At 35.9% G+C, this 12,060-nt stretch overlaps 1 protein-coding gene across 1 annotated transcript in view; it reads left to right on the forward strand.

Moving 5' to 3' along the window:
- Positions 1 to 12,060, forward strand: part of LAMA2 (laminin subunit alpha 2) — a 347,214-nt gene that overhangs the window by 288,611 nt on the left and 46,543 nt on the right. Inside the window, exons 42-46 of the mRNA XM_054061626.1 lie at positions 1,694 to 1,810; positions 5,121 to 5,303; positions 7,982 to 8,136; positions 9,728 to 9,871; positions 10,783 to 10,916. Of these exons, the coding sequence (XP_053917601.1) occupies positions 1,694 to 1,810; positions 5,121 to 5,303; positions 7,982 to 8,136; positions 9,728 to 9,871; positions 10,783 to 10,916 (733 nt within the window). The remainder of the gene's footprint in view (positions 1 to 1,693; positions 1,811 to 5,120; positions 5,304 to 7,981; positions 8,137 to 9,727; positions 9,872 to 10,782; positions 10,917 to 12,060) is intronic.

Consider the following 12,060-nt stretch of genomic DNA (forward strand, 5'->3'; position numbering starts at 1 on the left):
CTCTGCAGGATATTTTACTGGAATGCAGGCTTAGCTCCAGGCATTCCTGCTGTCCTGTGTGTTGCTCTAATTTAAATGAAGCAAAGAAATTTCTTCCTGAGTGACATTTCAAAGGGTCTAAGAACAAAAGTATGATTCTCATTTAAATTCCATCCTCTATTTCAGTCTTGCTATAGTCTTGGAAAAATTAGTTAATGATTTATTGTAGGCAATATACATTTTGTTTGATTTTTCTCTTTACAAATTGTTTATTACACATCTAGTTCTAAGAAACCTTACTTTTTTAGAATTTGTGGAAAGTGAACCACAATCCCTCGGTTTAGTCTTTTATTCTGTTAATTCTCTCACAAAAGGTTTACAGACCTGATGCTGTTGGAGGTACTAGAGTATTAATGATACATCTAATTATTGTCCCTTAATAAAAAGAAATTATTTTTGGTTTCGATGAGTATGTGACTATAATTCACTGAGAAACCTCATCTCCAATATGTTTTGCTATGCCAGTATCTACTTGGATAAGTATCAGAAACTAGGTTTTTATTTTAAATAACGTACTACGTATCTGAAGGTTACAGTCGTACTTTGTATCCTGAACTCTTTTTTCTACAAATTAGTCTTCTCTTCCTGCTGTCAAACACAGTGCTGTTGGATTACTTTCTTAGTATGAGCATGCTTTTAAGGTAAGAAATTACCAGCTGTCTGTTCCAAGGAGTTCCATATTGATAAAAAGAAATGTTGAAAAATGCCCCCTAAGATAGTAGTTTAAGCATTAACTACCATTTTCTTTGCCAAACTTTACTTCTAAATTTTGAATTAATGTCTACTTAAATAGCCATAAAACTTAGTTGGAATCTCACTTTTGAGAGTGTGAAAAATTATTGCTGTGCTGGATATTGTTCCAAAAAAACTCCATAATTTTTGTTCAAAGCAGCTGCTGAAGAACAGGAACTTCCCTGTAAAGGATAACGGCAGTTGCATCTGAAATTTACTGAATACCACACACTTGTGCCTTTGACTTGGACTAGTTCTTAGGTTTGAGCAAATTCTTAGCTTTGAGTTTTATTTACTAGGTGATCTTTAAAAAAAAATAGTATGATTATTTCATTATAACCTATGATTAGTGTAGTCTCATATTGATGATCAGTGCTAGGGTGATCTCATGTGTTTTCCTTAGATGTTATGTCAACATTGGTTATCTTTGAGAAAATCCAAGAGAACTGGGCTCTGGTGAACTTAATTGCAACAGTAAACTGACCTAATCCATCTTGCCTCTTTCATGTAATGGTCAACTCATTCATACCAGAAAACCTCTTGAAAATTTCAATAGTAATGTAACCTAGGAATCAAAGCTGTGACTAAACATCAGACTTGTTGCATCCATCAGTGGGTCATTGTGTGAATTTGCATAAATTATACCACCTGTGGTTGTCATTTTTCTCCTTTCCTCTGTACACCTTAGGAAAACCCTTGATAAATATGCAACAGTACAAGGAACTGAAGCATTTAGATATGATAGAAGCAGGGAACTTAAACGGAAGTTTATCAGTGAACCCTACAACCAGTTTTACTGGACTTTCTTATTTACACAATATAATATCTTACTGATAAACGGCTTCCTCGTTGTTATGCATTTTAAATTATGTATAGTAGAAACAAAGAATTAAAGCTGCTATACTATGTGCACTTTTTATAGAAAAGAAGGATGACCTGGACAGCATGCGGAACAGGCTGAAAAATGCTGATGAGAAGAATTCCATTCTCCTGAGAGCTTTGAATGAAACCTTAGGAAAGCTGTCCACCATTCCTAACGGTAAGCTAGAAGAGTGCTGTCACACTTGACTCGTCCTTGCTTTTTTATTTCTTTTTCCATCATTTAACATCTGTCTGATTAATCTTTGCCTGTGTCCATGCTATGTCCACTTTGACCATCATCCACTGTAATAAGATGAAGATGAGCAATGTCAGAGAGAGAACTGAACTGAAAACGGTTACATATTATCAGTTTTTTGTTTTGGCACCGCAAAAGGTACCACACGTCTGCAGTTTGAAAACGTTTCAGAAAGAAAATAATTTTGATATCAGGAGTTATGGTGCAATCTGAGACAGTCTTTTCTTTAAACATGAAAATTCTTTTTATGAAACCGCTGTTTAATGAACCATTATAATTTAACCAGTGTAATTTAACCCAAGAAGAATGAAGGCTTACTGACTTCTTAGAGAAAGCATGATGAAATTCGCCAGGTTTTGTCTTACCTTTCTATCACACTCTTATGAATTTATCCAACAGTAGTATTTCCAAGAACATTTTGGTGTTCTGTACCTTTTCCAGACTGTAAATTGCTTAGACCTGGAACAAGCTTTCCTCTGAAGTGCTATGTGCATTTGTAATCCTGTAGAACCAAAAAATTTTCTAGAAGTCTGTGATACTTAAGTCCCAGAGTCCTGGAATGTTAGCTACTTTGCCTTATGATAGCAAGAGACAGGGAGTTACAGTGTGGTTTCATTATAATGGACAGTGATAAACTGGATGTTTGTTCTAGAAAATAAGAAGTTTTTTATCAATGTGATTTGCTACAACTTTTCTCTCCAAGGAGCACTTCATAAACTGAAGACATGCCTTAAGAAAAGTCTCTAAAGAAAATTTATATTCTGTCTGATTTGTGATGGTCTGGAAGGTTTAGACTGCAAGTATAAACTTGGCACAAAAGAGCAATTTACTTTTCATCTTGCACATTTTTGTGGCTTTGAGATTCCAGATAACTGAAAAGTTTGATTTAGATTTAGTAATTCTTGAAGTTAAGTATTCACAAAAACTAGTTTTCATATGTCATGCTTTTATATCATTTCCCAGGTTTTGGCCACAGGTATTGGCATATCTGTTTCTCCTCTTATACACAGATGGATGGCTGAGTAAAAAAAATGGGCCTCTAAAAGGCCAGTTGACCTTAGGACACAGAATGCTAAATATAAAACAAGTAAAGAAATATGAAATATGAAACCATTAACAATGTAATAAACTCTTGTCGGATTAGGGTTAAAGAGTGCTTGCTCTTGGAACAAGGACACTCATAAAAACAAGCAGATGTGTATTAAGAATGAATGGCATGGATAAGAAAATGCTGTTATTTTTCCAACAGGGAAATAACCTATGAGGATGGGGGAGGGAATGATCCTGTCACATAATCTTGTTCTTCAAGGATTCAAGAAAGCAGAGAGCCGCTAAACTGATATTTCTTCTGCCCATGCTATAGTAATAGCCAAATAAAAGCAGAAAGATTCAAAATGGGATAGATAGGTAGATTGCCTTTGGACAAGGAACCACGTGTGCAGAGATAGACGTAATTTAAGGTGTGGCTGAAGATAAATATATTTTGTGTGACCAACAGAGAGAACTCATGGAGTAACTCCAGCTTTCACTCTGTCAGAAAGGCGTATGATCTCTAATAATAGCCTCAATAAGAGATACTTACATATGGTGAAAAAAGGCAAACAGAGCTTTCTGTTCTTTCACGTTGTCGGTACTGGTGATGATAAAGGTTTATTAAAGGTTCAGTTGTATTTTCAACGTGCTGTTGTATTTTGGGGGGCTTTTCAAACTTCAGAAAAAGAGATGGAGGTGTTTGGAGCACAGGCGTAATATACCTTTACTGAAGAAAGTAAAAAGGGTTATGTTACTCTCCAGTGTGCAGGACAAACCCATCAATTCTCTTTGGCCTTATGAAGCATCACATGCTTCCCAGGCCACAGGCTTGATTGCATCAAATTTTCCACAGAAGGAGAAGGACCTACTTAGGACACCATTTAGAAAACTATACTGTTGATCCCTTGAAATGGAGAAAATGTCCATGTTTCCCATGACCTTACGCAGTCGCAGAATCAGGAATGTACAATCTGCTTCAAGCAAATGCTTGTATGAGCTAATTCATCAACTGTCTCTTAGTCAGAAATTGAAAGAAATCACAAGTTCCTCTGCCTTCCACACCACTGCAATGGAGTCAATTAATTTCACACCCTACTACAAGACGCTCCGGTCAGGACAAGTGGCACTGTCTCTGCAAGGTTGTTTAACATGTCCAAACTTCTGAGCCACTCTCCAAAATTCTCATATGACTCAGGGACATGAGGTTACCTTGGAGAATGCGAAGGGAAAGCAACTCAAGAGCAGTTCCACAGAAAGCAGGTGGCAAAGCATGTTCCTATGAGTCCCACAACTCGACTGCGGTGTGGTCGTAGACTGGGAGTTCACATGGGTTCCCTTGCAAGCTGGAGTGTCCACTACAGCATTTTCTGTGTGCTCCCTTCCTCCCATCTGTGGGAATTCAGAAAATTTGGCAGCTCCGTAGCCCAACACAAACTGTGCTGCTGGCTTGTTATGTGATGTAATCCCAGCTTGGCAGCAGCACCTGAGCTGCTCAACAGCTGCACAAGTTTTAAAGCAATTTAATTTACTAACACAGGATTTGAAAAATACCTGCGTGAATACCTAGCTGTCTGTTTTATGAGTTATCAATAGCAGAATCAAAAACATTCCAGACTTGAATGTTTTCACCCCAAAGGTAGAACATTCATTTCCTTTTTGCAAGCAGAGAGATGAGGCAGCGTTAGACTAATTGTTTTGCTTACAGTCACCAAGAATGTCTATGATTTATGTGATTCATTCAGTTAATGGACCCTTGGTCTCCTGATTCACAAGATTATTTGTCACAATTTCAGCTGAAGCACATGGAGTTAGATTTCTATACTCTGCACATCAGAACATTGAAAGTCCTATTTCTATTATATCTGACACTTGATCAGAGGTTAACCAATGAGTCAGCAGCAACAACAAAATTACACAAAAATTTACCTAATAAAAATTATTTGATCTTTACATACAAATGGGGCTGGGACATTTTCTCTTCTTGAGGTGCAGTTGGTATCTCAAAAAAGATGTAAAGGGGCAGATTCTGCAGGAATGTCGACTAGGAGTGTCTTAATACATGTGAAGCCGCAGCTCTCAAAGAACTACACAACACATTTAAAGACGGTAGAATTTTAATCCAAGGATTTTATTCTTAAGGTGTATTAAGGAAACTTCCGTACTCTAGGCAATAATTTCAGTATCTTTTTTTTTCCTGCAGATACAGCTGTAAAGGTACAGGCAGCCAAAGACAAAGCAAGACAAGCCAACGATACAGCAAATGATGTCCTGGCCCAGATTAAAGACCTCAACCAGAATCTCCTTGGCTTGAGAAACAACTACAGTAAACTTGCAGATGATGTGGCAAAAACAAATGCTCTTGTGAAAGATCCTATCAAGAATAGTAAGATCTTTTGGGGCTTGTTTGGTGGTGGGTTTTTTTCAGTTTGTGGAATTAATTTCACATCTCAAGATGAAACAGACAGTCCAAAATTTCACACATATAGCATTACTACAGTATGCTGGGATAAAAGGAATCTATCGCTTCTATTTTCTGGACTTTATGTATAAAAAGAATTTTAAATCTTAAGGACTGCTGCTAGCAGTTGGAGAAAAGCTAATGTCAGCAGGATGAGCAAGTAATGGATAGATTTGTTCTGCAGTCTACTTTTTAAAGTATTTAGGAGGTGAATAATCAAAGGCTCTGACTGACAGTTCACCCCTTGATTCAAGCAGAATTCCACTCTCTAACCTTGTCTTCAGTCAGGCAGATAATCAGCTCGTGAAGTTCATGACTTCTTTCATATACATTATTTTTTGGTAGAAGAAAGAAAAAGAGGAGATTCTGAGAATGGTTGATTGTATGCTTTTTTCTTTTGACAGTGAGTTCTGTTATCAAATGTGACAATTGCTGTAGCATTTTCATTTGGGTTATGATCGATAAAATTGAATTCTAAATTATTCTAAATTACAGCACATTTTGTGGTAGATTAGTAGAACATGTCATATAGGAGTGTACAGCCAGGGCTGACCACAATACCAGAGTGTCTTTAAAAATTACCCAAGGATTAATTTCTCAGCTATCCTGGGCTCCCCACATTGTTATCGGCTTGATGAAGCTGGACTGGGCACCTGAAACATCCAGTGTAAGGCATTGTTACACTCTTTCTGTGGACAAGTATCTTCTCCAAAGTGTGGCTGTACCAGCGTAAAGTTAATTCCCATGATAGTTTGTAACTTCTTGCCTAGTGCAAATGCCTGATCTCTCTTTAACTGAGATACATGTATGAGCCTTAGGTATGATCCCCATCAGGCAGAATGATCCATGTTAGTTTAGACAATATGAAAAGCAGTTATTCATTGAAATAGTGTGGTTAGACTATAGTGGGTTATAGAACAAACAGATCTATAAAGTAATGGCCTCTGGCAGGGTAGTGATGAATAACTGAGAAGTTGACTAAAAGCAGTAATTTCTTGGCAGTGCTGGATCTAGACTAGGCCATCTGTCCCAGCCCATGTATTCTAAGGTTATGTATACCTATGCTAGTATAGCATTTTAGTTGAAGTTAGGAGCAATAATTTTGAAAGTGAATCTCTTGATTGTCCCCAGTCACCATTAGGTCATTTACATTGAGGACTGTTCTTAACACTTGCAAACTCTTTCCCATCAGTTAAAGCTTAACTGGTAGATGTTCTCCAGAAGTATTTTACCACTCTCCAACAATGGATACTGAAGTTACGAAAAGACATTGAAGTAAATGCAGAGTAAACCAATCTAAATGTATATAGATAGTATGTTGGCAGTCACGACTACATGCTAAAGTAGACATAGTTTCTTGTATATCAGAATTCAGGCTCTGAATTCTCATTATACGATGTGTCATATATAAAAGGTAGTATTTTTTTCTAGACTAATCGTGTCCTTTAATTTGCTTTACAATTGTGTTTAGATCTTCGGAACATTTTCTTACATTATCTTTGTTTTTTTTGTCTTTTCTCTGTCCCTTATCTTGCCTTCAGAAATCAGTACGTACATTTTCTTTCTTGCTGCTTTTATTGTGCCTTTTCCAGTAAACAGTGATTTACTGCTTACCGCCAAAGCTTCCGCATGGTGCTCTGCATTTCACATTCATTGAATAGTTAAGTAGTTACTTTTTGAAGGGTCTGACATAAAGTGACTTAGTAAAAAGTTTCATTTATATGAACCTTTAGAAGCATCTTGAAGGTTTGATATCAATGTCTAGGTGACTATTAAAAAACTAGATATCCAGGCTTTCATGCTTTATATTATTGTTATTATTATCATTATCGCGCAATTTGCATTCTTCTGGCAAATGTAGGTTTGTCCCTTTCAGTGTCATCCACACAAACTCATACCCTCATTAGAGGGTTGCAATCATTAGATCTGCTGATGAATTGTCAAAGAGGGGATATTGTTTCGCGGTTGTATGTTGAGAGGCAAAAAAAGTCATTTGAAGCTTAAAGAAAAAGAGAAAAAAAAATATCCTTCTGAAATTATTAAGTTCACCTGAAAAAAAAAAAGAAAACATTTGCAATTTACCACCACTGTTCTTTAATATGCTTTCAGTACACATATAGAATGTTAAACTTGCAACCAGAATAAACCCCTTTTCTAGCTGTGGTAATTATAGTTACCTCAAGAATTAACTTTAATTCTAACCCTGTTTCAGAAATTACCAATGGAAACTAACCAGTTTTCATTAATCTAACATTTTTCTTCAAAACTGGAGTTTAAAAAAAAAGAAAGTAAGCATTTCATTCATAAGTATTTGTTACAGGAGGTGTTTTCCAATGCTATCATCCTGACCTGAAGCAGTTACTGCTTTAAAATCCTGCTTTAACACCCGCATTTGCTATTGTTGCTACTTTAACTTGATTCTAAATATTCTTAAATTGCCTTCTTCAGTTCAGGTAGCATTGTGGTCTGTGTGTACCCTCATCGTAGCATATGCAATCACCTGAGTATTGTGTATGCACAATTTTCTTGGAATTTATTATTGCAATATGTATTTACTCTTTGACACTATTCTCTAAAATTCTGTCTTGTTCTTTCTTATGAAGTTGCTGATGCAGATTCCAGTATTAAAACCCTAGAAAAGGAAGCAGATCGCTTACTAGATAAAATCAAGCCAATCAAAGAACTTCAGGATAACTTAGGGAAAAATATTTCTCAGATAAAAGAGCTGATAAACCAAGCTCGAAAGCAAGCCAATTCGGTAAGCCCTCTTTCTCAGTAAGATGACCTTTTGAATATTGATGGGATTTTATTTTCTGCCTTTCTGTTTCTTCTCCACAGGGTGAATCCTTCCTAAATCTAAATGTGTGTTAAGAGAAAAAATAATAATTATAATTTCTCAGATAAACCGAAAATATTCTGATGATTTGCGTTATGTATCTTGTTTCTTCATTTAAAACGTGCCCTTGATAAATGGATAACATCTGTAGGAATGCATTTGGAAAGGTTATTACTTAAGAAATATTCTGAATGGTAGTACAGCAGAAAAGTTTTTTTGTGGAAATGAAAATGTATTTTTTTGCCTCACCATTGATATTAAGCCCATGATTTCATTTCATAGAACTTAAATTACCAAGAATGACACCATCTCACACTGAATGAAATTGCTGACCATATTTGCTTTTCCCATGGTCTTGACTTTCTTTGTCCAGTAGCACTTCTGAAGATTTGAACTTGAGTTATGAATGTATTTCTAGTCCATTTAATGAGTGTACTCCTCGAGTCAGTAATAGGACTCAAGGATCAGCTAGTTACTGATGTTATTCATATTGTGACCCAGTGCAGCGAAGGAAAAAAAATTTTGAAGATGGTACTTAAGAAAACTTCCCCCAAAAAAATAGTTGGAAAAAAAAAATCTAGAGAATAATAGAATCCTGGGAAAGAAATGTATTCCATATACTTTAGTAAATTTGCCCATGTTAGAAAGACTGGCTACAGTGATGATAAGGTTTTGTTACATTGATCTTCTGTCTGAAGGGTTTGAAGTATTCAACTGCTCAGCATTTCTGAGCTAGGGAAATTGTGAGTTCGGCCTCACATAAAAGATCTTCTTTTTGATGAAGTTTGCCCTAAGCGTAAGGTGATACCATTATGTGCATCTCTAATACATAAACTTGTCTAGATGGAATTGAAATACCATTGTACTGTTGTTATGTCTGTGCTGGCATCATGAAAGCAAATATTATATTGTTTTTATCTGTGCTCAGAGCCTGAAGAAACTAGCACACATATACAAATGCATGTCACTCAGCTGTGAAAACGAAAATTATGAATACCAACTCCATTAGGGGCTATTGTAAAAGCAGTAATAGATACAACTGTTTGTTTAAAAATAATTGCTAAAAGGTGTCTTAAATTGGTGTAATCAGAGATCCTACAAGGAAAAATTAGATCATCCTATCTACCTGATAGTAATACACTATGATCCCTTTGGGAGTGCTGCTTGTTTTCCTGGCTGCACAATTTACTTATAGACTATCTCTACTGCTATAATTCCACTGTTGCTTTTGTTAGACTGGTATACATTCTAGCTATTTTTGATCCGTACAGTTTGTCCTTTCAAATCTGAGTGCCAGAAGGAGTTTTATTTCCTTCTAATAAACAATCCCAGAAAGAATATTCCATTTTTACTTTCTGCACATATCCAAGCAACTTCCTGGTACATGTAACATGGAAGTGGGAAGGAAAGAAGGGGGGGGGGAATTATAATATAATTATTTGGAAGCATCTAAAGGTATTTCTGGAATAATAAGCAGTAAACTGAATTCTTTTTGCTATGCTTTTTTTTTAAGATCAAAGTGTCCGTGTCCTCTGGAGGCAACTGTATTCGCACATACAGACCAGAAATAAAGAAAGGAACATACAATACTGTCATTGTCAATGTGAAGACTGTAGTTGCTGACAATCTGCTTTTTTACCTTGGAAGTGCCAAATTTGTAAGTCTGTCTCCTGCTTGTCGTGTCAGGGTTGGTTAGTCAAATCAGACTACTGACAAATACTGACAAAAAAGATGAGAAAGGCTTTTTTTTTAAAACTCTTGGAGACTTCAAAGCAATAGTAGGGGCCCTAAGGTAATCAAGACGTTTACTGTCTTTGCTATCAATATAGGGACTTCTAAAGTATGACCAGCATTTTTTTTTTTAATTCAAACTAGATATAAAATGAGAGACTCTCTACATGGACTATATTAGAGCTCTAAAATTCACACTGCAGCCAGAGTACTTGGGGGGTTGGTTCTGTGTTTCCCCTTGGGAATGAAGTAACTAATCATCTTGCATCTGTCAAAGCTCCTATTTATTGTAATTTTAAGTCAAGACTACAATTCCAAGCGTAATAATCATGAATGATTCCATTTCCCACGAGCCCTGTAGCAGACAGTTCTAGAATAATCAATAGTAATTCAGTAAATAGGAAAAGTATTCTATTCCCAACATTTTGAACCGTATGTTTTATTTACATAGAAAATTAAGAGGCTAGATGGCATCATGTACTAGCCTAGAATGCTGAGATCTTTCTGCCATCCAATGGATGTTTTACAGACATTATTCTGAGTTAAATCCTTCTTTTGATGGCTATGATATTAACGTTTCTGCAACTCTAGCAGCCATTTACTGTGTATCACTGACATAAGTAATTCACCTTCTTTGGCTTAAGATTCATCATTTGAAATAATGAAAGCAGGAAAATAAGAATCTCATTTTAGATCCCTGTGAAAATTAATGTTCATACTTCACTGTCTGTATATGGGCTTCTGATGCCTCGTGTGACCTTCTGAAATGTGAAGACTTTTGGAAAACTTCCTTTAACTAAAAATGAGATTGCTTCTGTTTTTATATTTTACATATAGACTGACTTCTTGGCCATAGAGATGCGCAAAGGCAAGGTGAGCTTCCTGTGGGATGTGGGATCTGGTGTTGGACGAGTGGAGTATCCAGATCTGACCATTGACGATGGGTTTTGGTACCGGATTGAAGCCTCTAGGCAAGTTTTTATTTCACTTCCAAGACATGGTTCCTAAAGGAAAAAATGGCTAAATTTAACAAGTTCTGTTTCTAAGCCACTGTTTGCAAGTTGGCATACACCGGGTTTAAGTGGAAATGTTTGCTATGTTTGAAATGTCAGCTTTTTGGAAAAAATATATAAACATGGAAAATTCTAGTCTGGTTTAATGAAGGAAGGCCTTTGAGCCTATGTCGAATAGTAAAAAAAGTGTACAGTTACTATTGAAATGTCAGTTGTTCTGTGTTAAGAATTTATTTTCATCATGTATTTCCCCTCTAGTATCAACAGTCTATGACTGCTTATATCGCCTTTTGTTTACCTATGACTCTATTGATTCTCTTCTTCAACTAGTTTCCTTTTAAAATCAGTTAGAGGTTTTGGCACTCAAACAGGCAAATACTATTGTTTTCTCCTTGAATTTCAAAGAAGAGCAGCTTTTCTGAATTTCTGCTCTCAATAAGTACGGCAAATGAATGGTCTGTCATACACCAGTATCTCAATTCTTACTCCAAATGACATTTCCATGGAGAGAATGTCTCTTCAAACGGGAAATATTTTAAAAGATACAGTTCATGAATACTCAAGGATTAAATATTCTGGAAAGTTAAAGTATAATTTGAGATGAGCTGTTGAATGCTGTTGAACTTTAGAAATATAGATACCTTAATACTCAAATTTCAAATTTGTTTGTTGAAGCTTTTATTTTCCATAGAAATAGCAAACAGAAGACATATGGTGTGGTAATTACAGCGTAAGGATTACATAACTTAATGTGATTTATCTTCTGCTTCTAATCACCTCTTACTAATTTGGATAACATCATCTATATTTGATATGAAGCTGAGCAATTCATCTTGCATCATTATGTTTAATTTCACATAGTATTAAACATAGAACCAATAATAAAGTCAGAAAATGGGAGAAAGAAGGAGAAGGAAAACAAAGCACTCTAATTCTGGTTACATCCATAGCTCTCAGAGGGGAAAATGGCATCCAGTTTGAATAATTTAGTAAAATCACGGAAATCAGCTATTTGGAGCAGATAATTAAATAAAATTATGGCACCATCTCCAGAAGCTGGCTCCATGAAACTTTATTGCTAGGAAAATACAAACTGGGTTAC

The sequence above is a fragment of the Cuculus canorus genome, chromosome 3, assembly GCF_017976375.1.
Source record: "Cuculus canorus isolate bCucCan1 chromosome 3, bCucCan1.pri, whole genome shotgun sequence".
NCBI classification, from domain to species: domain Eukaryota; kingdom Metazoa; phylum Chordata; class Aves; order Cuculiformes; family Cuculidae; genus Cuculus; species Cuculus canorus.